At 32.2% G+C, this 27,693-nt stretch overlaps 1 protein-coding gene across 1 annotated transcript; it reads left to right on the top strand.

Annotated features, from left to right (window-relative positions):
- Nucleotides 1-26,263, top strand: LOC149790559 (uncharacterized). Its single transcript, XM_089973244.1, has 10 exons — nucleotides 1-70; nucleotides 2,880-3,124; nucleotides 5,293-5,382; nucleotides 16,889-17,027; nucleotides 17,417-17,566; nucleotides 17,991-18,063; nucleotides 18,910-19,003; nucleotides 19,520-19,597; nucleotides 23,027-23,184; nucleotides 26,215-26,263. Exons 1-10 carry the CDS (start codon nucleotides 10-12, stop codon nucleotides 26,261-26,263), a joined length of 1,137 nt encoding a protein of 378 aa, XP_089829370.1. The 5' UTR covers nucleotides 1-9.
- Nucleotides 26,264-27,693: the final 1,430 nt, after the last annotated feature.

Raw genomic sequence — 27,693 nt, 5'->3', positions numbered from 1 at the left:
CAACCAGTCATGACAGTGAAAGATGGTGTATTTCTGTTTCTTGTTACTGCCTTGGCATGGATTCAGTCAGGTATGTGTTTAGGTAACACACACACACGCGCACGCACACACACTCACATGCACAGGCATACACACAAGTCGTTCATTCTAAAATTTATGATAACTAGTCAGTGTAGGTCTGTTATGTCCATGCTACGAAAAGAACAAAATACTAAAACATTGACGAAAGCTGAAGATCCCAACAGTTTTATGCTGTCAGTAAGGAAATTGCGTCTCTTCAATAAAATGTTGTCCTTTAACCATTAGAAAATTTGATAATATCCGTTAACATTACATGAAAACGTGTAAATATCACTGAACAGTTTAAGCAGGATCGAACGCAAAGACAAACAATCGGCCGTAGTTTGTAAAATTGCGTAGCTAACCCTACCATTAAGGACTGATTCCCATCCTGAATAAAACGTTTTTATACCTATCTACGTTTAAGATAAAAGTAAGTTCTTAACAAAAATGAATTAGATAAAGCGAATGAATCGCACACAGACCCGCAGTAAATTTATTTATTTATTGCTTTTTTGTGTTTATGTGTGTGACATTTGCATTGTTAACGTAGCTTTAACAATTGTTGAATCATATCGCTACGCTGTCTGCAGTGTGACAGTTCATAGTGATGTCTAGCCGAAGACATGTATCACGATGTCCCACCCAGTCAAATTATCCTGACACCAGGCCGACCAGTCCTACTGCTAACCTCTTCGGGCTCGGACAATGTATGTACGTGAGAATGTTTGCCAGAAGCTTCTTGTGGGTCGGTGGTTCTTTCCGGGTTTTCCTGGATGTGTTCTTACATTATTTACACTGGCCGACGTATATAGCCTATCTTCTGATGAAAAATGGTGTTAAACCCTATAACAATAAGGACACTCTTAATGCTGGTCGCCAAGCGAGGCAGCTGCTAGTAGCATTTTTATCAGAGATTGGTACGTCTCATCCAGATTTCGAACCCGCGACCTCGCACGTCCGGGATTACTGTTTTAAATACCCCCCCCCCCCATTTGATTAGATATGGTGATGTATACACTTGTTTCGTAAATATGTTCCTTTTAAATTCATAAGACTTATACTTATTGATATTAGGAACATGATCAGGCCCGTGTGTTGATACATTCATTACTGCGTTCAATATAATTGTCTTCACATTTTCCTTACAAATGATACCGTTGGTTCTTTCGTCCATGAATTTTCTTTCGTATTGATTCCACGACATAACGGCAGATCGTATTATGTAATGTGTTATGGCCTTGTCGGATTTTCCTTGTTTGCACATTTTAAATGGTCAGTCTCATCCCAAAAGCTGAGTTGCCTACATTCAAATTTAGTAAATTATGTGTGGATGGATTGCATTTGGGTAAAGGTGAATCACATCGATTTCGGGCTAACATAAAACCAACTCTATGTCACCGTGATTGCCAGTAGGTAAAAACTTTATGCACAATACCTCAACTTATTCATCATCTGCCTTTACACAAATAGGCGGATAGTGTCATTCATATTCATATTAGGGTCAATATATCACTATCACGGTCATCGTGGCTTAAATTAAATGTTTCCGCGCAAAAACTGTAGTTCTCCATTATACAGAGCCGCCAGACTTTGCGGTGTTGTGGCCACCTTTCACGTGGGTTAAGGAAGAATGCAATTCATTCGGACTCAAATGTCAAGGTCATTCTGAACGAAATGAGAAAATATATTCTGCAGAATAACTGGACTTCTCCATCACAAATAATCAAAATAACACGTTGTGGTTTGCACTTAGTTTTATAGTCATGAGATCAAAGGTCAAGCTGCCTGTGATTGCAAGATTAAACAGTGAACTCTTGTCATTACAATTAGCTCTATATGATATATTCAACCACACACTATGGAAAACTGTTGATTAGAGACCAACGTAACTGGTTGAAAGCAACAAATAGTTTCGGCCTAATAAAATAACTTCAACACCGCCGACCTTCAATGTAAGGATGGTTTACGGAAAGGACATAGGTCATTGATTTCACGGTCAAAAGGTCAAGGACAGAGTAACGCAAGAAAATAAATTCTGAGCAAATGCTGCAGTCATACAAGAGGATCATAATTAAACATAGGGCGCATATTAGTTGCATTTCACAAGAATCCTCTTCAAAAGCGTATGTCATTTTTTAAATTCAGTACTTCTTACTAAGATAGTTAGCTGTATCAGAGGGGTCGAACATATATGTGTCCGCTGGAAATGATTTTTTTTTTCCATTGAGGAAATGCGTTATTTGCTTATTGTTACGTATATTTGATTTACTTTATATTTGCGGTAATTTGTGATTGATTTGATTTGATTGTTTGTGGGTTTTGGAATCTTTTTATTTTGTTTACATGTCGACGTAATGTAATTTTGTTTACTATTAATTTGATATTTTCCAGGAAAATCAGTTTGACCTGAATCTTTCCATAAATACATAATAATAGAAACAATGGTTCTAGTTTTGACTTAGTTCCTGGCCTTGATTGAGGGTCAAGTAAACAACGTTTTTCTCGTATATATATATATATATATATATATATATATATATATATATATATATATATATATATATATATATATATATATATTATTTATTGACTTTTAGGACGATGACCAATAGGTCTTCTTGACTGAGAAAAACGCGAACATTTCAAATTCTATTAAGTAGGATTTTTAATTATTATTATTATTATTATTATTAATATTATTATATCAAGTAATATGAAGTAACTGATTGCCGAGTACTCTGTGTATTTCGTTCGTTTACTCGTTATGTGGTTTTTTGATATTACTTTTTCATCATTTTCGAACCTCTTCTTACCAGTACATGCAAGTATGGAAACTGTCTGGCTGAGAGACTTGACTACTGAATTCCAGACAGAGAAACGGACTCCAGGTGATTTTGACCTCCCTGATGAGTTGACATTTCACCTTAGGCGCATGTCTGGAGATCTTACCTTAAATTTAAAGAGGAACCATGACATTGATCCAAATGCTGATATCTATATGGCAGGAACATCGAAAGACGGAAGATCTATTCTGGTGAAAACACGAGATTTGGAAAAGTCGGTAAGCTTTCAAAAGATTTCAACAAAAACGTATTCTTGCATCATTCCCTACCATCTTAAAGAAATAAGAAACTGATAGCAGTCAATAGTTGGTATATGTATGGGTTTTAATGTATTGAAAAAGTTAAGGCTAGCCTTATTAAGAAATTTGGTTTCACAAATAAAAACAGGATCGGATTTCCGACACACCTTAACAATTTCCTAAACACACGTAGCTATGATTTTTTGATGCATTTATAAACTTAGGAAACTAAAGGTTAGCGTAATATCAATGTATACTATAAATAACATCAATTTAACTGCACACATCATAGGTTTTGTAGATTGTTCAGTAAAGACACATAGAGTAATGATAGCGAGAAAATTAAGAAAACGTTGAATTTGAAATAAGATATTCAAATGTGTACATTTCATTAAACAATCCAAGATGGGGCTTTTACCGCTCAAAATGCTTCAAACATACTAATACTGTATATATATATATATATATATATATATATATATATATATATATATATATATATATATATATATATATATATATATATGTATATATATTATGTCTCTCTGGTATAAATATAATTAATATAAAAGAGTGAGAACCAATACGTTTTGTGAAGATTCAACAAATAATTTATCGCCCTAGATCTCGAAAGTAAAATGTAATCTTTTAAGTTTTAGCACAGGTCCGATAGTGCCAATAATTTTGTATTGAATAACAATGATACAATATAAGCAACATTCTAATTTAAATATGATTATAAATCCAAAATCCAAGAATCTTATTTGAGAGCACTTTGTAATTCCAGAGAAGAATAATTTGAATGATATGATTTGACTAAATAAAATCCAGACAAATTAAATATTAGACACAACAGCAGTATAGCTGATTCTGGCCTTGTCTTAAAGCATGAATGAATACTTTCTAGGTAAAGCAAGATTGTATAGTCGTCTACTTGACCTCAGGTCACGATTATCACTTTCTACAAAAAATCATTACCTAATGGAAAACCTCATTTTGGAAGGATCCAAATATTTACAAGATCAAATCCTAGTTGTGATGAGTAGATATATTACTAAAAGGAGAATAAAAAATGTGGTGAACAACAGTTAGGTTCGGCATTTCAATGGAAATTTCCAACGTTCACGTCTCAGATTAAAATCTGCTTGCAAAAACAAAATCATTGATTCAGGTCAGGTAGAATATGAACTTGATTTTGGACAAAGATCAAACACAATTATCCAGATCTTGAATTCGAAACGATCAAACTATATAAATTAAATATCCATAACTATATATATATATATATATATATATATATATATATATATATATATATATATATATATATATATATATATATATATATATATATATATATATATATATATATATATATATATATATATATATATATATATATATATATATATATATATATATATATATATATATATATATATATATATATATATATATAGCGATAGATAGATAGATAGATATATATAGATATATATATTGTTGTGTATATTTTTTGTAATGTGTTCTGGTTATTTTCAATGATAATCCTTTGTATAAATCTCTGTAGTGTGATCTACTTTGGACAGTGATTGAGTTTAGGGCATACTTGACAAAACATATTGTGATCTTCCTAATAAGATAATATCAATCTAATAATTTTTTTATGATTTTGTCTTATGTATTAAGATTATTGTTAATGCATGTAAGCATGTTTATTGGTATCTGATTTTAGGACATTAGTATTTTTCCTTGGAACTTTCTGATTTTGTTGTCAACTTGGATTGTTCTAGAAATGAACTGTTAACCCTCATCCTGGTCCTCCTATTGTGACTTAGGTATTAATATATAGTTACAGTAAACATAATTACCCATTCTTATTTCAACATCAAACTTTAGAAGATTCACATTTAGCTATGTTACAGATGATATTGGAACAGATTGATTTATTTAAATTGCTCATTTCTCACTGATTTTCGTACTAAATAGCTATTTTAGGACTATATTAAAAAAATTATATGTCATTTTGGATTATACCATTGTTTTACATATAGAATTTTGGTACATTAGTACATCGGACAGAGGTTTAAATACCTACTATCATGCTTTCTTAAATTCAAATATAAATGTGTGCGTGTTTATTTTAATAGGATGTAGCTTACTATCAGGATGTGGAGAATTATGCTTTCTTGACCGTCAGATGCGTCAAAAGATCAAATGGACAGTGTGATAGAGTCATTGTAAGTATGTTACCATACTAAAATATACAAATAAGATTATGTTGGCTATACATTACACTATATGGTTGCCTAGTATTTAGAGCAGTTGCAGATGATAGCCCAAACAGTACATATTTGTTAGGAAGCTATGACCATATATTAGACAGACAGGCATACACTTAAGTTTGTTAGATTTGCCAAATGGAGAACTATTATTCATAGATTCTCGGTTTCTCATTTTTCCAGAGAATCGGGACCAGAAATACAATTTTGAACCAAATGCTTCATACTTGAGCATGTACAGTGTTTGTAATAATTTCTTCATTGCATGGCTCCTTTATTCACATATGAATGCTTATGAATTCTATACTCTGAGTGAAGGCAAATGACTGATAAGAAAGCTCATCAGTTCTCTTGATGCGGTCTTATCATTGCTGACGGCAATAATATCTATGTCCAGAAGAAGAATTCGCCATCATCATCATCCATTGCCCAGGAAGACAACCACCATAGCATGTGTGCAGCTAAACTAATGGCCATCAATATCCACAGCAAGGAGAACGAGCCTTCGGGTTTTTTAGAAATACTTAGTGGCAGGTAAAAACTAACAAGTATAAACTGGCAGCAGATTTCCCGTAAATTATCTAAGACAGCGGACAGACATACATTTTACTTGACAAATTTGCTCTAGTTTTTTTTTTTTTTAAGTTGGAACTCAGATTCATGTCGAATATCTGCAAATATGTTGGATGCAAAATTACTTTTTATGTTAACCAAAAGCTTTTTAAATATCAAGCGCGCTTATTTATGGTTACTACTTCATTCCACATGGTTCAGATTTCGAAATGACATCGTCAGGTTTTGGACATCAAGTTCCACACCGCAATTTCCATTTTAAAAATATCAAAACCTGTTCGATGAATAATAATTGCACTATGGTGAAAGGTTCCTTTTTGGAACACAATTTGATGTAACTAGTACCAGTAAGTGTTATAAAAGTTATGCAATAATCGGAGTGCGTGTTTTAGACATTTATCTTTACAATGGCAAACTCTGTAGACAGTAGTGATTCTTCAGTTGATCACTAAATGTTGGTGATGATATACATAACACCCAGTAGTAGGCCATTTGGCATCAGTAGTCATACCGAGTGATTCTTACTAATACTTAGCTTATCCAAAGAAATTTGGTGCTCAAAATATGTTTATAATTGGACATTAGACTTAGGAAGCTTGACATATATACAATTTCTTCTTGATCGGCATACCGGTGGTTATTCGGGCTACACTTGCAACCGTAAAGTACAAAATGGTTGATAATTCATATATGCCCGAGTCGTACTCCAAGACAAGTCATGGGGCTACTCTAGGGTTACAGAGATTGTATTCTGCATTGCAATATTTTCCACAGCGGAAGGCCTTTGCTTATTTAGGAAACCTAAATAAGCCGTCTACGAACTATCGTTTTGTAGAAATGTTGGTAGATTGAGCTCTATGTAGTCACATTAATCTTGTTTTCCTAATACAGCAAGAACTCAAGGAAAGTTTAATATCATGCAAAAGATATGTTATTCCTTGATTTGTGTATCAGGTGTTTCCATCTCGAATGAGGATTCAGAAATGACTTCTTGAATCTCGCGAAGTTCTTGGTTATATTGTCATTGACGACAGACCATGATCCGCATAAGAAGTTATGTTCAGTGTTAACATATATTTAGATCAACTAACATCTTCCAGCGACAGCAAATTATATCATTGGACGAAACATTTATTAACAACGCAGTACGTCAACGAATTCGCCTTTCACAAAGTTTAGTCATTTGTTCCTGTTGCAAATCATGGGTTCTCTTTTCACGCAACATGTTGGTAGGACCCATGGCTAATATAAATTCTAGTTGTACTGTGGGATCCGCTAGTCTAACAGGATGACATACCTTTTGGTTACATGTTTTGAAAGTATGCAACGGATGAAACGATGGAACTCAAAGGGATTGAGTACCTTTGTAGTGGTGTTTGTCGTATATTGTCGATATTGCAAAGATAGGGTGGCTTGCATTGTTGTTTTGTTACATGGTAGGCTTTATGAGCTCTTAGCTTATTATGGCATATATCACACACAATAGCGTTTTCGATGGGATTCTCTATCAAAAACATATGGAGGCAACCAACCTTGAATGGAGTGGACAGGCACAGTACACTTAAACTACGAGTACGCTGCACTAATAATTGAGCTACCACATGGTTTTTAGTACGACGGGATATTCCGGTAGTACATATTGCAGCTTGACGACCTGAAAACAATGTGATAGTTGATGATCACACTCAGGAGGATCAGTGCAGTGTATTCCGCCCTTTATATCTGATTCGATGAAATTAATGAGTATGACTGATAATGATAGAGATGTACAAGGATGATCCTGATGTCGCATCCAACATGCTCATTTAATTTCTGACGATTTTACACTGATACTCACATCTTTGTGGACATAGGCAGGCTTTGCCAGTATTGTATAGAGTATGCGTATCGCCTTTTTGTAACCATGTAACATTAAAAATTGTATAAAGAAGTCTGGCTTTTTAAGCCATCACACATCAAAACACCGGTTGGATGGTTATTGCATTTGACTGCGGAATTATCTAAACTGAAGATGTACTCATGGCTGAGAAGATGGATTAGTATTTTAGTATCTTACATAACTCGTGTAAATCAAAACTGGTCGAATACAAAACTGTAAAAAGAGATAAAGCAGAATATATATGAATTGTTTTGGGCTCGTAAAGACAATATGATAACAAAGACACGGGTTTACACTGTATAAATCATAAACAAAACCATCTCCGACGGCAAGCAACCGCTTACTGCACATGTCCATTACAAAAAGCCTGGAATAATCGATGATTAGAAAAAAAACAAAGAAAAATGCTCTGGATGAGCTGCAATGGCTAAGCAATAATCGTGTGTGATATTATGTTTCGTATGTCTTTCAGAGATGGCAGATGTTCGCATTTTTGGAAGAAATTGTAGAATTATAACAATAGTTGATTTATAAGATCCTCAGTACTGTACATTGACAGGATGTTGGAGCAGTATGTATGGACAGATTCGTGGTTAACCTGCATTATACTTTCTAGTTCAGCACTGTTTAACCGGATTTTCTTTTTTGTGGTAGCGTTTCTGGATCTTATTTAGATTATTATTTATAGCGAAATAATGTTCACCTGTAAGCAAATCTACGGATTAGACTTATTACTAAATCATTCAGAATTTATTTGCATCAATCTTTTTCACTACAACTTTAATTTTGCAAAAGAAATGCGCTTTTAGTATTTATTTTGTTCTGCATATTTGTGTTTGAAGTGAATTATATGATTACTAGTTATGACGAATGGGAGTAACGGGGTAGATGGTTCGATCTCTTGATTGCCTCAAGGTTGTTTCAATACATGCAAGTATTTGACATACGAGTAAAGACATTATATCGCAACATTATCTAAAAGAAGAAGAAAACAACTAATAAGGACATTAGTCGGCTTAGCTTAGTAATCAGATGTGATTCAAGGCTGTCGTGGCTTTTGTCGCATCTGAAAGAGAGGCAATTTTGAAGCGGGTTGTTAGTGACTGTGGCTGGGGATAATCTAGTTTTAGTTTTGTCTGACAATTCGATATATGTCCGTAATTGTTTATTTCATCGCGAGGGTATATTACCATTGGAACTTTCTGATAGAAGTATAGTGTGATCTAATAAGTCTCCTGTGTACTTTTTAAACCAACGTAAATTACATCGGTCACATTTACTTTAGTCACATTATCCAATTAATCGTCACTAGTGACTGAGGGGGGTTGTTTGTCAGTTATTAGATTTTGGTCTGAGCATCGTAAAAATCTTTATATTCATGTATGAGTACATAAGGTTGGCATATTGCAAATATATTTCAACGTCTTAAAGTCTGTAGTGTAGGACTTGATCGTATCTGCATTTAATGGCATCCTCCTTTACTCGGCTTTTAAAAGGGGGTCACATTGTCACATTCTGAAATGGAAAGGGATTTACTTGTGTTAAAACATATTTTAACTATGTGTTACTGACTAGGCATTTGACTTACTGAAAGTTGTATCACTTTAGCCCTCTAACGTATATTTCGGAAGTTGTTATATTTATGTTAAACACAAATCCTGCCTTTATTCTTTTATATCTACCTAATGAATTTATAATGACTAACACTGCTTCGCCCGTTTCTCTCTTATTACGGAAAGATGTTGAAACCTTATGTATTCCATATCATCCTCTAGCTTGGTTACTTAACTGCTCAGGTCCTTAAAAGCTTCCTTGCTAACGTTAACCAAGTGAGGTACTTGTGTAAACTGTTATACAATGGTACATCGTCTTGTGTAAACTGTTATACAATGGTACATCGTCTTGTGTAAACTGTTATACAGTGGTACATCGTCTTGTGTAAACTGTTATACAATGGTACATAGTCTTGTGTAAACTGTTATACAATGGTACATCGTCTTGTGTAAATTCCAGGCAGAATCCCAATCTAACAAAGAGCATTCAGCACCTTTGCCTACTGATGATCATGTATATAAGATGATGACAATAATTCCTGCATTCTGCAGATTGCGGCAATGGTGGTATTAGCTGGCTATGTTTTTGGTGTAAATGTTTGATAAGCTGATAGTGCGTTTAATCTACTTATTGCTGAAGTTTCCTTTTATTGTGGGGCATTAGTCGTGAAAATGATTTAGCTACTTAATACTCAACCTGCAACTTATCTAATTGTTCTTCTCGTAACCGCTCTCTTAAAGTCTCCATTTTCCAAATATTTATCAATATGATTATCATTTTCCAAATATTTATCAATAGGATACTTTATATTTTTACTAATTGTCCGCTATTTCAAAACTCATATTTGTTACTTTACAATATAAAGAAACATAATTTGAAATAAGGAACACTATTGTATGTTAACTGTAAGCAAAATGGTGGTAAAAAAGATCAGGTATTTTGGGCTTATGTGTTAATTCGTTAAAGAAACAAATATAATTCAATTCTTATTCATGTAATGTAACAACCTTTTTTTATTGACGTCAAATACGTAATGTTTATTTGCAATCTGATTTAGGCCCGTACCATTCGCCCTATTTAAAATAACAAAATAATCTAATTTTTCCAAAGATATTTATCGATGTCAAAGCTAGATATCCATCCATCCATCCATCCGTGCGTACGTATGTACACACATACATATATGCATGCATACATACATGCATACATACATAAATACATACATACATACATACGTTTAAAATTTTCATATCTACTTAATGAACTATGCTATTGGATGCACGTTATGTCGTTGCTATCATTTGTAATATCAGCAAAAACAACGCTTTTCTGAACTTAGAAATTTATTTCAAAGATTGAAAGAACATACGCAGGTGTTGGGAAATAGATGATTTAGACACTAGTTGTTGTGTTTTTTTTATCAAAAGGAAAACGGTTTCGTTTCCGCAACGCTTGCTTTAGTTCTATATTTATAATGGTATTTGCTATAATATGTAAATAATTTTCAGCAATGCATTTAATTACTCCTTTGCTATTAGAAGTATGTAATGATTTTACATACGCAACTAACTGGACGATTTAATTTAAGTTTGACTTCGTACCTATAGAGATTACACCCGAAGCAAGAAAACCGAGCACAGGCTGAGATGAAGCAAATAAATGGAAACTGCTTTAATTTTAAGACAAGGAAAAATTTGTTTGCTCAATAAAGTTTACTCGATGCAGTTAGGGTCTCGATGAACTTATTTTCCATTACACCCCTGAAACCGATAATACGACTGATATGATCCATTGCTAAAAAGACAAGGTACAATATTGTACAAAATAAATATCAAATGTTAAATAACCTCAGTATATTAGGCCATCAGAAACCTAACAATATTATATGCTGCAGATATTTATAAGGTCATCGATTTAAAATTATGCGAATATACGCAATATCACGTCTGGAATATCTTTATATATATATATATATATATATATATATATATATATATATATATATATATATATATATATATATATATATATATATATATATATATATATATATATCTGTGTGTGTGTGTGTGTAATTTCATTGTTTGTTTGTTAGTTTAATTTTTTTATTTCATTACTTGTTATTGTTTTGTAACATTGTTTGCTCGACTTGATCTTGTCCAAAACTGAATTCATTTCTGCTTGACCCGTTTGTCTTTTGTTTAGTTTTATATTCCATTTATGTAAGCAACTAATAATAGCTTCATTATTCTCTATGTGTATGAACTTATTAACCTTATTATTATTAAGGTAAAAACGTTGATTTGGGTCAGGATTTTGTAAATTCCAGTGTAAATGGTATAGACTATTTTGCTGTAGGTAAACAAGGCTCATTAGGTTATTTTAGAAGGTTATTTTACATCAGGTAATATTTGATTTTATAAAATGCTAATTTGGGACATGGTGTCAAGGAGATAACGATAATATCTTGTGAATTTTACCAGTATTACTTTATTATAATTTTGTATAATGTTGTCACCAGTTTTAGATGATTTTTTGCCTTCAAATTATTTAATTTAAGTGGTTCCTTTTTCTAGAAATACAAACGTAATCTGATAAAATTATTGGATAACGTCATTCATTTGAATTTATACTGAATTAAAACCTGGAATACTATTCAACAAGAGACTGCTGACACATCAGTACTTCGTAGACCATATCAAACACGTCATAGCCTTTAACTTTATATCTCTTCGGGACTTCAGCTGAGTTTAATTCAGGGCTTTTTATTATTAGGGCCTGTGTCATTAATTCTTGAATTATTTTTTGATTAAATTCGCAAGGCCGTAAGTTCTTTTTCTCATGTTTTAATTTGTACTTAGGAAGATAAATTATTTGTTGAATTTTGCAAATCTTGTTGTCGTCGTAACACTCCTACTAAAATTATCATAATTTTTCTGCCCATCAAATTTATATCATTGATTGTTCAAATTAAAATTTCCAATGAACATCTTCTAATAAAGTAAACCATATTATATTCTTATCGTCATCAAAAATCACTAAATGACACGTTGTTAGTCATCACAATTGTTTATGCATATTGCTTTGTGTAAATAACCTGCCTTAATTTAATATTTGAAATGCCTTTTATGCCAATATATTCTTTACATTGTGTTGAATCAATCATAATATGAAAGCGATCTAAAACATGATTCTTGTTACAAAGTACTGCAGCCATCAAGATCACCAACAAAACACAAAACAAGGAGCTGATAATTGTTCAAAACAATATATCAGGATGCCGCTAAATATTAAAATGTTAATAGGTTTAACGAAATGTATGGAGTCTAAAAGCTCAGAAGTAGAATCTCAAGTCATTGTAATATATATATATATATATATATATATATATATATATATATATATATATATATATATATATATATATATATATATATATATATATATATATACATATATATATATATATGCAAAATTGTCAATTAGGGATAAGTGACATAATGTTAATATTCCACCTCCTTAAATCTTAATTTTGGTTTAAGCGAATCGATATCAGTGTAAACATCATCCGTAATAAAGCTGAACAACTTGTGGTCAGGCTGGGTATGAATTCATTTTTTTTTCCTCAAAATATCAGTCCCCAAGCAACAAACATTACTTTTGAGATTCATAGTAATGATTCATTAGAACCTACACAAACGTTATCATGTATAATTGCCTCTAAATCCTTCTTGAAATGACGGATAAACGTTCGGCGTATCTACTATTTGTCAATATAATAGGAAACACACCCTTCTGATGTTGTATGTTCCCCCAAAAGAGATAGTTGTTATCATCAGTGTGTGGAAATAGCAGTTAGTTTTTTCATAGGTAGTTTTTTTAATGCAATTAGCTGCTTTCTCAACAGCAAATGTGTATCAACTATCTATTTCCCTCTCTCTCTCTCTCTCTCTCTCTCTATATATATATATATATATATATATATATATATATATATATATATATATATATATATATATCCTTTAACACAATCACATTTTGGTAATAGGATACAATTAGTACAGGGAATATTGCTAGTTATGTCCTTCATAATAGGCCTCGTTATATTTGTCCTTATCATTCACCGAGTGCTGTTTTACCCGTAGCTGGTAGTCCAAAGAGACTCTCATGTATTTTAGCACAATACTGATGGGTATTTTTTTTATTATCTTTATTCTCTAATCTATCGGGAAGCATCTCCATGACTAACTCACAATCCTTTATCATACTATTTTACAGGGAATAGTGGTAAAAAAGTATGGTTAATATTATATTCTATTTCTAAGCTCAATACACACTTTAATAGTTGCAACTTATAGCGGAGAGAAAACTTTATATATAACTGTGTCAATAGTCTTCTAAGAAGGGTGAGAGAGCGACTTGGGGTGTAAACGTATTTACTTTAACTAGTTCATACATGTACGATCCATACAAACATACATACATACATACATACATACATACATACACACATGCATACATACATACATACATACATACATACATACATACATACATGCATACATACATTTATACATATACATACATACATACATACATACATACATACATACATACACATATACATACATACATACACACATACATACATACATACATACATACATACATACATACATACATGCATACATACATATACATGCTACTTTTATATTCAAATAGTTTTATACAGTAACAATAGTTTGCTGAACTGACAATATTTGTGTTATGTTACCAATTTGAATGATTGTTTTGTTTATATGACCAATCTCATACAAATATATACATCAATTAAAACTTTACAGTACGAACTCTTTTGAAATGATAATAGATTTGTACAAATAGCCGCATCTATTTTTCTTTCTTACATACCCAACAGCAGCAGTAGATAAATGAAGTCGTAGCTCTATCAATGTACACATAGTTAATTATTTCATAGATGGACATGCCTGTGGTTGTTTTAAACTATAGATGTGGCTTAGTAGGAATGATTTAAAGAGACATTTGTATGGCTGTCATTGGTCATACACAATTTCCATGGAGACATTGATACATGCATAACAATTATGACATACAATAATACTTCATTCATTCATTTTATAATGGGTCATGTTTGCTGATACAATTGCATGCATTCCTTTAGTTAGAACCCATCTGGGACACTGGGTTACTTTAAAAGCAATACAAAGTATTCGGTTCATACATTCGCATCTTTAGAATTTTATTATTAATTCCATTTTAAAACTGATGTTCGCCTAGAAGAATGAATATTTAACTGTTGATGGATGCTTGTTTCAGACCGTAATTTTCTATATTACAGATTGATAAAGAGGTCCATACATATTAAAATTAATATTTATATACGATTTCTTAAAATATAATGGAAAGATATGGGCATCCCGCCTTAAAAGTCTTAGAATGTTGAAATGCTTTCCAAAATTATTACAAACTACATCCATTTTAATCCACAAGCCATTTTCATTGAGTATATAGTTTACATAAACAATTCCTTTTTTACCAGTGCAAGCACATACAACTAAAACTTTCAACTGTAATAGCACGATTCGTCCAGATTATGGTTTTAAGAATATCATATGATTTTTTCTGCATTAAATGTTTTAAGTAATTCAAATTGATGGTGGACATGCATCTATCCAGAATACGTTCTAAGCACCTCTCACCTTTGTCAAGAAATGTATTCCAGGTGAGAGAAAAAAACCAGGTACATATCTGGCATGGAAGTTGTTAAAATGTATTTCCATTCAGGTTTAGAGGTGACAACTGAATTTCCATACATGTACAAACATTTTAATATCCATCATATATTATGCCACCTTCAAAATACTCCTTACATAAAATATTCCACTGACTTCCTCTTTAGAACTATCCTATTAAAATGTTTGGAAAAGCAAATCCGAGTATTGAACTTTCTGGATAAAGTAAGCATAGATATAGGCGGTTAATCTTGAGTATTGCCAGGTTTTCACAACTATAGTTCTTCCAAGGTGGAGTAAGTGATATCATTGATTGCTATAAATGTGATTTTTTTTATCTTCTCTAATATGAGTTCTTAACTGCGCTTGACCATATCATTTACCTCTATGGAGAATGTAAAGCCCATTTACGTAAATTAAGATGTATTCCAATCTAAATGATATTACTGACAGTACCTTAGAGTTCTTCTAGTTGCACACATATTTAGTTTATTTCAAATATTTAAACTAGGGCCTGAATATTGGTAGATACAATCTATAACTGACTTAACGGACTCCTCTGAACGATCCAGGGTTGATAATTGTGCAATCTGTATAATGTGAAACTAGATAACGTTTTTGTTGTTTCAATTTATTTTAATTTAAATTCCTTTGATGTTTTAATTTTTGTCCGTTTTAATTGCTCAAATAAATCTGTACTTAACACCGCTTATATGGCTTAGCGGTTAGAACGTCGCGTAGGAAGTGGGAGGTCGTGGGTTGGATCCCCGGCCAAGTCATACAAAATCTAATCACACGCACGCACTACTTGCACATAAAGGAAAAAGTGAATGGTGATAGGGGGTGACATTGTCTGCATCCTCATTTGATTTTGAACCATGGAGAATATTGCAAACTTATAGTGACACAATATGTAATACATTTTAGGACTGATGATCTCCAGCCTTGAAAATCCTTGTTAAACTTTTGAAATTTTAACTCCTTATCAATAAAAAGCAACGTTTTGCGATTTATGTTGATGAGAAATTGTATCAAACATTAAACAAGGAAATGGGTCTGGTTGTTGTTGTTGTTGTTCTAGGGTTTAACGCCATTTTTCAGCACATGATAGGCTATACATGGCGGCCAGTATAACTGGTGGAGGAAGAACCCTGGAAAACCCAGGGAAGAACCACCGACCCACGAGAAGCTACTGGCAGGCTTTCCCACATTATTATTAGCATCGTTCAATATCTTGATATGTACCTCCAAACTCCATTAGGTATAGAGATTAATATATTGACAGTACATAGAGTAAAACGTATTATAAACTTTTAACTGCGATATATAACAAACTAGTGTATATAAAAGAGGATAATAAGTAATCCATAAGTTATTTCTAGTGTCCAGTAGCTTCTCGTGGGTCGGTGGTTCTTTCCGGGGTTTTCCTGGGTTGTTCCTCTATCATTAACACTGACCGCCATGAATAGCCTATCCTGTGCTGAAAAATGCGTTAAACCCTACATCAACAACAACAACAACATATCAAGTGTCATATACATTAATTTACGTCTAGCAGCTTTTGTATCGAATGAGTATGAATTTATATGTATAGAGAATAACGAACTAAAATATTTTAAAGGCTATCAAATTAAGACTAACATCAGTCAGGAAAAGCCAATTATACTTATCATTTAGGTCATTTTAAATTGTATTCATGTTCTAGAATGGAAACATACAGATAGGTGAACGTAATTACGATATTCAACCAGAAACAACTGATGTATCTTCAAGAAACGTGTTGAAAGTTCCAGGTCGTTTTGGCAAACGATATGTTATACAGGATCAATTGCATATACAAAGAGGTAATTCAGTTTCTACAAACTTTTTGTATCATATCTCGAGCACAGAATATGCAAAAAGTAAGACAATTACATATATAATGAATAATTGCATGATAGTTTATAAATTTATTTTGAGATATCTTTTCTCTCTAGAATGTAATTAATGAATGAATAATACATGTCACTGTATCTATTACACTTCAACATCATTTTGTTTATATCTATGTAAGATGATAACAAGATCAATAAAAAATAGTAAATTATTCCCTCTAGAAATATATTTCATTACATATATTTAAGGTTAATTTTTATGTCTAAAGGTATAATGCAGGGACATGTTGCTTCAATAATAAAATTAAATACTTACACAACGGTCTTTATATTTGATAAAGAATACTTCTTTTTTTCAGACACATCACACGTCAATGAGAAAACAGTTGAACAAGAACTTATGGCTCTTTTCCGTCGTTTTGAAGAGCAACAAAAGCAAAACAATGTTTCTCCCTCAGACATGATGATATACAAAAATGCAACAGTCGTAAATAATAGAGCTGCAAACGGTGAGAACAGTTATAATGAATGTAACAATGGATATGCCATATATATATATATATATATATATATATATATATATAAATATATATATATATATATATATATATATATATATATGGTAACAAAACATCATATCTCAATATGGTAATGGAGCGAAAGTTAACAATGAAAAACTAGTGTTGCCTTTAAAGCATTACGTACCTTGTTAGAATAAACCTTAGTATATAAGATTATACCTTTGTATAGAAACATATGCCTTAATATAACAATATACATTTATTAGAAATATATACATTATTACACACATTACTGTGCAAACAATCATATCAGTGTTTGTTTGTTTTTTTTTTCATTACGGAATTTATATTTATAATCAAATGTTAGGGTTATAACATAAATCTATTTTCACATTGCAAATTACACACACAGGTAAAACCCGCGCGCCAACGACGTTCTACTATGTCAAGGTCGCCGTACTGATAGATTCAGGAGTATGGGATTTGTAAGTAATATATCTGCATGTAAACATATATCCCATTCCATTTACCAATATAAATATATCAATAGTTACTTTGTGTGCAAATAATGTATGCTAATATCTATATATCTACCTACACACACATTTGCCTATACCTACCCGCTCGCCTATTTACCGAACCTAACATTGTACTTTATTATCTTCATCTCTCTCTCTCTCTCTCTCTCTCTCTCTCTCTCTCTCTCTCTCTCTCTCTATATATATATATATATATATATATATATATATATATATATATATATATATATATATATATATATATATATATTTATATATCCCTGATAGTGTCACTAAACAACGCTTGTTAATATTTTTAACTAGAAACCATTGCACGATTGCCTTCATTATATTTCACAAAATTGCACAAATTAGGTGAGCGTGCAGGTAAAAACAAACGCTCATCAGTCAATCAATCTTTAAAACCTCAAACAAATTTATGACGAAATCTTTGCGAACTTATGCGTTATTTTTATTTTAGAATTAGCAGTGCAGTTTAAAGAGATAGTTGTTGTAAGACTGTTTGTGTTAACTAATTCCAATATTTTCGAAAATTAGTATTCTCGATATACCGAATCTTAAGTAAAAGTTACGAACGTCGCAAATAAGACGAACGTCGCAAATAAGACGAACGTAGCAAATAAGACGAAGACTAATGACATTACAATCGATTATTATGCAAGTAAATGAACTAATGTTTCTTCCTTTCTGGCACTAATATTGTATCAAATTCTTGTGAATATCATCCTTTACTAAATATTGTCATGACAAATGCATGCGCACATAAATGTTGCATATATATGTTTCTTGCAGATATTCGTCGTTGGTTGTTTCTTCAAATCCCTTTACAAGAAGTGGACAAGTGAAAGCAAAGATAAGAGAATCTTTCTCGCATATTATGAACGGTGTAAGCGATGAATTCTTAGATACTCAATACATACAAATTTCCCCATATTTACATGCTTAATATTTTTTTCAAAAGTAAAAGATTTTTAGAATTGTTCAATACCATATCCGCCTTCACAAACAAAATCTCTTTGTTATTGGCTAAATAGTGAAGTTTGGATGTATGTCTCTATACTTAAATTTTCTAAATAATAATCGGCAATAGGCGTTTATGTATGGTTTTAGTATTAAGTGGAGTTAAAGTCCCTGAGTTTTTATTTGTAAACGGGTCCTATTTGAGCCTGCTAAATTAAATATGAAATATCTGAAAATAATACCAAGCAGAAGACGAAACATTTGAGGGGAATTGTGTTCAGTTTGAAAATATTTCATATTGTCTACGAAACGTGACATAGTTCGTGATACCAATTTAAATAATAATACATGTTATACTTGTACACCCTCTGTGATCCAGTTTTACATTGATAATATCGTTCATTATTCACATTTACATCTAATGTATTTTATTTTATCATAGGCTAATCTGCGCTACAGACGAATACAAGATGATAGTATATCAATCAATATTATCCTTTCTAGGTTCATATATTTCAAGGTAAGTAATGTCATGCACTTGATTTTCCTACGTTTTTATTGCTTGCGGTAAAATGTATATTTCATCGCTGAAACACTGATTTGATATAAATGATCTTTGAACAAATGTAACATTCTGATAAACGTCAGTAGTGGGGATATATGAAGACGATTCGGCTGACTTTAAGCGGGTGAATGGACTGTAAAGTATTAGTTTCAAAATTAGCAATCGTTCAGATAATCCACACATACTGTTATAACATACAATATTCCCTCTTTTACGGGATGGAAAATACCGTGCTTTATTCAAACTATGCATACCTACATACAAATTGTTCTTCACACGTGCTAAGTCTAATCCACGTCATCCTGCGCCAATACCAGATTCATCTCATCAACGGAAACCAGCTTTGTCCTGCTATTTAAATGGCAGCGTTCACTTGGCAAACTTTCCAACTGCAAAAACTTATTTTTTTATGGTCCATATATATTTATTTTATTTTAACTGAATAAACTCATAGTCCTTAGGCCCAGATTGTCAAGCATCAAGAACGTAAAGTTTTTCTCTTACTCGAAAAGAGTTTGGTCAGTAACCTCGGTTTAAAGGTACAATGTCCTTAGACGATATATAGTTTCCGAGATGTAGATTCCATTACAATACAGCGAACACATCTTGTAGAACCATTTATTCAATAGCTTTAATATAAAAGCACCTTCAATATCAGATTGATTTATGCATGTATGTATAATTTAATGCACCGTGCAGACACATACCTATTAATAGGTTCCGCTATTTTTGATTCATTTCGTAATGCCGTTCGAGTCGGGAAGCTAAATATTTATCTAAATTTTTTAAAAATCTTTAATAATTGTTTGTAGTTCATTAAATATATAGTTTACTCCATGTCATAATTATATAGAGATGGTATGTCTTGTGTGATAGTGAATGGGCACCTATCTATTCGTGATTTCCTTAAAGCTGTGCAGATATCGCAGTGTACTCTCTTTTTTGGGGGGGGGGGGATTTTGTTCTCTATGTGTCTAGTAAGTTGTTATTGGTTATGAATTCTTGAATTTCCGTTGTTTGATGTCATAGCTTGATAGACCCATGGTTCTGTCGCATGCTTCTGATACTATATTGAAATTATCTAAACTCAAGGTGTATTCTGTACTGTATGTTTGTGTATATCTTATTAATTTGTTTTAATATAAAACTCTGTTCGACTCGAGTTGGTGCACATATATGTATTACATGTAAGTTATGGAGCGATAAGTGGATAAGCCTTCCTTTTAAGTCAGGTGGTGTATCGAGGATTTTCCATTTAGAGATGATCCATTTATTGTTTACTATAATACCTACTCCTGAGAATTTGTCTTCTGTATTAGGGTTAGCTAGAAATAGTGCATTTACTATTCATGGCGTATTTAAACAAAACTATCACTGCTTCTTGCCTCATTCTTAGCTGTGACGAGATATTCAAACAACCGTGCAAACATGAACAGCAGGGAAATAACAGAAACTTATATAGACATTGTATTTTTTAATATGCTGCTGCCTTTCCAATATTCATAAATCAGTTAGACAAAACTTTCTTGTGCGGTGTATGTATGATATTCGCTCAAATATCGGGTGACATTTGGGTAACGTAAAGTGGATACATATATTTTGGTTTGCAGTCATAAATAACTAGAGATATCATTTTGTGGAATTTCTAATCTCAACTGAAAAAAAGAATATGCCGTTTTGTTAATAATGTTTGCATATGCAATATTAGCATAATGAAATGAAAGTAGTTGAAGAAGACATAAGAGTGGAGCTAAACACTGTCTTGTTGCCAAACTGGTGTCATTGCCCATATAACTTTATATGGCCTGAAAGATGTCATGTGTACCGACCATACTGACTAATGACAGAAGTATTAAAGCATTCCAGTCTCTTGTGTTTGAGCGCCAGCAAATTACCAGATATAACAAAATGTGGTGCATCTAGTATAAATTATTACGTTGGATGTTACTCTCTAATACTTACCTGAATAAAATCAGGCATGGTGTTGCGTAATAATAATTACTTCACTGAATTTACATAGGATATTGTCCAGTAAGACTTACTTGATTAAACTATTGCCACTACCACTTAGTGGACTAATGTTAAATTTGATATTATTTACCATTATTTACCAGTGATTTCTTCAATAAGATTGGTATAATATAAGAACGTATATCCGAACACAGTCCGAACATACTCATTTTTTTGTGGGGGGGGGGGGACTGTCCAAGAAAAACACGATTAGTTACACATATTGCAGAATTTTTTATTTATTTATTGAGCCAGAGGCCGAGAGAACGCAAGCAAGGCTGGATACCATACAACTAATATATATATATATATATATATATATATATATATATATATATATATATATATATATATATATATATATATATATGCAGTTATAAAAATGAGAGTGCAGTGAAGATACTCTTCTTAACATTATCATATGGACAGCGTTCTTTTGCATACCAGGGCCCAGCAACGTGGAATGAATTGCCCGCTGAACACAAAAACAGTGATCACATTCAAGAGTGTTCTCAAAAAACTCACTTATTTCGACTGCAAGAACAAACTTAAAGACCTAGTCATTTTTCCTACCTTAAATATTCTCAGAATATATTTTTATATACATTTTTTATGTTTCCTAATTTCTCGGTGTTTGTTTTTGTAATCATATCATTATATGTTTTTTTGTCTTATATGTGTTGTCTAATTTTGTGAAGGGCTTAGAGCTTCTAAAGATTAGGCGCTATACAAAGTCCTCAATATTATTATTATTATTATTATTATTATTATTATTATATAGCAGTCTCGAAGACAGTTTTAGGTTTTACGACTCATAGGCATTATCATGCATATATATATATATATATATATATATATATATATATATATATATATATATATATATATTCAAAGTTATTTTTTCTTTCTATGCAAACAACGTGATTTGGTTTTAATATATGTATGCGAACATCTTGTCTAAACATAATAACATCAACCCATGATTCGAATACATATAGGATATATGTTTATGTTCAACATATAACAAACGCATGTACTTAAAAAGCATGTTCTGTCTAGGCATTGGTATGCACAGATAAAAATTTCTCTCTCTCTCTCTCTGAACATAAGATAATTATGGTGTATTTATTCTTACACTAATCATTATCCATAAGGTACCCTGAAGCATCTAGTACGTATTGTTTAAAGAAATATGAAAAGAAATATGCAACTTTGTTCTTGTCAACTATTGTGCTAGGTGCGTACATATTTTGAAACAAAAGTTTGAAATTAATCGCGTTTAGTTTTCGTTTTGTTCCATATTTGCCGCACATAAGGAGAACGATTTTTCCGATTTTGTTACATTGTGTCCATCTGTTTCTTTTCTGTTTCAAGACAAAAACCGACCTTAAATTGTACAACTCTAAAGTGAATGTTGTGAACGGAACAAACTACATTGATGGAAATCAATACCTTCTGGATGTACTAATCTGGGACAATGACACAGGACACAAACTTTCACCAAAGTTCGACGCCATACTGCTTTTTACAAGGTAACTATGTGTATTATGGTTTATCAGTAGAATTGTGTGTATTATGGTATATCAGTAGAATTGTGTGTATTATGGTATATCAGTAGAATTGTGTGTATTATGGTATATCAGTAGAATTGTGTGTATTATGGTTTATCAGTAGAATTGTGTGTATTATGGTATATCAGTAGAATTGTGTGTATTATGGTATATCAGTAGAATTGTGTGTATTATGGTTTATCAGTAGAATTGTGTGTATTATGGTATATCAGTAGAATTGTGTGTATTATGGTTTATCAGTAGAATTGTGTGTATTATGGTATATCAGTAGAATTGTGTGTATTATGGTATATCAGTAGAATTGTGTACCTTGAACGTGTTTGGAATTTGCCTATATTACTCGTGGAATGTGTTTGAACAAGATCAGCAAATATGCACTTGTCTTGATTTCTCATTAAAGCATACAATTTTATATGATGGATTATTTAGCACCCGGAATACCACATAAACTCATGAGTCGCAGTTGTTCTATAAAGTCTGATTAGTCTTAGTAGCAAACTGTCGCAATGTCTTTAGACAGTTTTACCGTGTACTTTTGAAATGCACTTGCACCTGATTTCCTCAGAATCATATGCCGAAACACAGTAATGGAAGTGCAGTTTTCAAAACAAACCAACGAGTAAACAAACCAACGAGTAATCCAACTTCTGCTTTGCTACAGTATTTTACAGAGTGTTCCTAATATAATGTGCAAATATTTTTTTTTAAATAGCACTGTACAGCTATTATCATTAATAATAATAATAATAATATTATTATTATTATTATTACTATTATTATTATCCAATAAATTGACGGTTCAAATGATTTTGTTCTGGTATCCTTTGAAGGGAAAGGAATGGGAAACATATTCGTCCCTAGGATGCATATGCACTTTTAGCTTTTTATTATACAATTGATACTCAAAAACTCGATAAAGATTAGAGAACCACTTCTACTCATCACCATAACATAATATATAATACCTATGATTTTTCTTAAGATAATGTTAATGCTACATTATATATATATATATATATATATATATATATATATATATATATATATATATATATATATATATATATATACACACACACACGATGTTATATATATAATACAAATACTGCTATCATACAGGATAGAGAATTTCTGACTTGTACCTTACGGAAATTCGAACCCAGGACTCCGGGTAAACGGCTCCCATCGTCTTGCCCTCGCACACCAATCCATATTCCATCACGACTAAGCACACATCGTCAAACACTGTCGACATTCAGTCGATGTTATAAGCAGTCGTGTGTGGCAGACACACTAGAAAGACGACCTAGTAAATAATTATGGACTATCAACACAATATATATAGCTTCATTCTTTCAAAGGGAACCGAAAGGACTGTATTGACAGATGTTTAATTACGTAGTCAAAATGCATTCATTAATATAAGCGTATTGCACGTGTAGTCAATATAAACGCAATATTAGGGTTATTCAAGTAATTATCACAGCAACTCTTACATCATTATTGTATGGTTCAAGATAGTGTGATTATACATAGAGACTAATTGTTAGACATGTATTTATTGGAGAAAACTTGCCTCTTGAACAGAATTTATAAACATGGACCAAAAGATCGTTAGACCAAACAAATTCTGTAAGCAGTTGCTGTCATATATATTATCTATACTTGCTTTTCAGTACTGAAATTTACAAATCGAAATAAATGATGTGGTATTCAAAAGCAGTTCCCAAGATAAAAGTGATAGATTGGTCGTTATTGTTGTGGGGTTTAACGCCATTTTTCAGCACGCGATAGGCTATACATGGCGGCCAGTATTAGTTGTGGAGGAAGAACCCGGGAAAACCCCGGAAAAAAGCACCGACCCACGAGAAGCTACTGGCAAGCTTTCTCACATACCCACATTGGCTGAATCCGAGACTCGAAACGCCGCAGACAGAGGTGAGATGGCAGTGATCCGTAACGAAGAGCGCTTTTGACCACTCGGTCACTCGGGGCCCCTGATAGAATGGTATGCGGAAAATAAGCTCCATTTGGAAAATTGGGCAAGTACCTTGAACACCAACTAATGCCTTCTTGAACATACTGAATAGGAAAGAACAATCACAAACACGAAAGCCAGAATTAAATATTTATTCCTTATTTCAAACATATTTGCTACTATCAAACCAAACCTAGCTATTTTTATAATTACAAAACATACATTGAGTTTGTAAGTTTCATATTGGCATTGATCTTAGTGGGCGTCTGTCCGATATAAGAAATAATAAAAAAAGACAAACGCTTGGTTGCCTCCTATCTTGTTGCACTTAATTTTGTCGTGCTTCCTTCATATTTACGTAGGCATGTATTTATGTCTGTCTGTCTGTCTCTGTATGTATGTAGGTAAGTAGGTAGGTAGGTAGGTTGGTTGGTAGGTAGGTAGGTAGGTATGCATAGCATACTGTTTCATGATGTAGACCGCCTTATCGTTTCCGTTCTCATTTGTTTACAAAGTATTTTATATACGTCATTCGCAATTTAAAACAACAAAAAACAAGCTATACACATGTGTGAATTTTTCATATCGTATTTCGAACGTATGTGAAGGACCATCTTTCTCTATATTAGCTGTCAAATATTGTGGTTAAATTGACAAGTCTGTGCCGCAATTTTAGTTGACATTGTTTGGATCAAAGTCAAGCCAATTCCGTGTCATGTGGAATGGGTTTATTCCATTGAAATTTCTCATCTGAACAACTATATCGAGAAAGAGAAGGAATGAGCTTAACAATTGTTCTACTTCTCGCTTTTATTCTTTGTATTTTATCCATGACTATATGACAATTCCTTCCGTTTCTGGAGACATGTTCACATTTCACCAAGTTCCTTTAATATCTTCCGCTCGCATGTTGCCATCAGTAATATGGTTGATATGTTACTGTGATTCAAACGTTTCCTGGTCTGTCAAAATGTATATTCTACAAGTGCACATACATATTTATTTTATTTTAGGTACAAACTGTACGACCAAAGCCTAAAATACCCTTGTGACGGTAAGTAAACTCTTTATATATGTCTGTCTGTCTGTCTATCTGTCTGTCTGTCTCTCTCTATCTGACAATGCTTAATTCGCCAATCAAAGCCTTATTGAAATTAATACATGGCAGTAACAAGTTTCTTATTTAGAGTCATTAAACTAATGGCACTTTTCAGTCACCTCAAACTATATATCAAAGATTTTCAGACGCACAAAAATAAAGGATGATCAAATCTGAAGGGATACCAGTTTCCTTTCATTACATAGGTTATGTTACAAATTGGGCATGTAAGTTATGTCTAAATTATCAATATATGTAAGGTTATGTTACAAATTGGGCATGTAAGTTATGTCTAAATTATCATTATATGTAAGGGTTTTCTTTTCTGACGTCCTGAAAAAAGGTACTGTGTATTACCTCAAAGAACATACAAACAAATACATGCATGAATCAGGTACTTTATTTCACAATTATTACATCTAGCATAAACATGCATTCAAAGACGACAGGGGCTCATGTAGAACAAATCTCGCTTCTACTACATATTTTCGAACGTTAACCCTAATTACACTATATGTAACTACACACACACACACACACACACACACACACACACACACACACACACACATATATATATATATATATATATATATATATATATATATATATATATATATATATATATATATATATATATATATATCGACACCAATATTAAGAAACACGCGAATTAAACATGTTTTCACAATGTTTCAAGCTAATAATTCTTTTCTGGCATATACAACAAACACGTAACAAGAGATGTCTACAAAAAACTCTGGATTCCTACATATTCTATTCAATAGGGGCAATTTGAACTAAAATATATGACAGTATAATAATAATAATAATAATAATAATAATAATAATAACAATAATAATAAAAATAATAATAATAATAATATTTAAAAAGTTTCCTTTCGGTATACAACTGCAATTTTGATAAGACTGCAACGTGGAGATTAGATTATTTTTATTTAGGCTAACCTCCCCGTGAGTTTTTGATTGTTGTATAGAGTATCGTTCTTTCGTGTGCGCTCTAAATATGTCCACCCCAGGTTAGATTTAATCGCCAACATCTTGAAAAACTCGACTGAATTTCCATTCGAGTTGTAGTGGTTGGCGACCTTTATGTTGATCTTGTTCTGGAGACATAAATCGGAAAGTGGTATGTATTAAGTGCGTAGCTGTTATTTACATGCACAGTTGCATTTGTTTGTGTAATATTCGAACCAGCTTAAATTGGGATTTATATATTAATGGTCCATTTATGCAGACGGTCGCATGATACAAGGATAGAAAGATAGAAGTAAACACTTTCGGCCGTTGTCAAGATGTGGCCGTAATTGGGAGCTTGAGTTAGCGTTAAACAACCTAATTTGGACAAAAATATTTTCCTAGTTTGCAGATG

The sequence above is a fragment of the Sinohyriopsis cumingii genome, chromosome 10 (assembly GCF_028554795.1).
Source record: "Sinohyriopsis cumingii isolate HCF-2022 chromosome 10, ASM2855479v2, whole genome shotgun sequence".
NCBI classification, from domain to species: domain Eukaryota; kingdom Metazoa; phylum Mollusca; class Bivalvia; order Unionida; family Unionidae; genus Sinohyriopsis; species Sinohyriopsis cumingii.
Note: the sequence above shows the minus strand (reverse complement) of the source record. Positions and strands in the feature narration are given on the sequence as shown.

Excerpts from the sequence above, each read along its gene's own strand:
- LOC149790559 (XM_089973244.1), top strand. The coding sequence starts at position 10 with ATGACAGTGAAAGATGGTGTATTTCTGTTTCTTGTTACTGCCTTGGCA. Across the intron at positions 5,383-16,888 it reads GACAGTGTGATAGAGTCATT|AATGGAAACATACAGATAGG; the intron begins GTAAGTATGTTA and ends TTCATGTTCTAG. Across the intron at positions 17,567-17,990 it reads AAATAATAGAGCTGCAAACG|GTAAAACCCGCGCGCCAACG; the intron begins GTGAGAACAGTT and ends TTACACACACAG.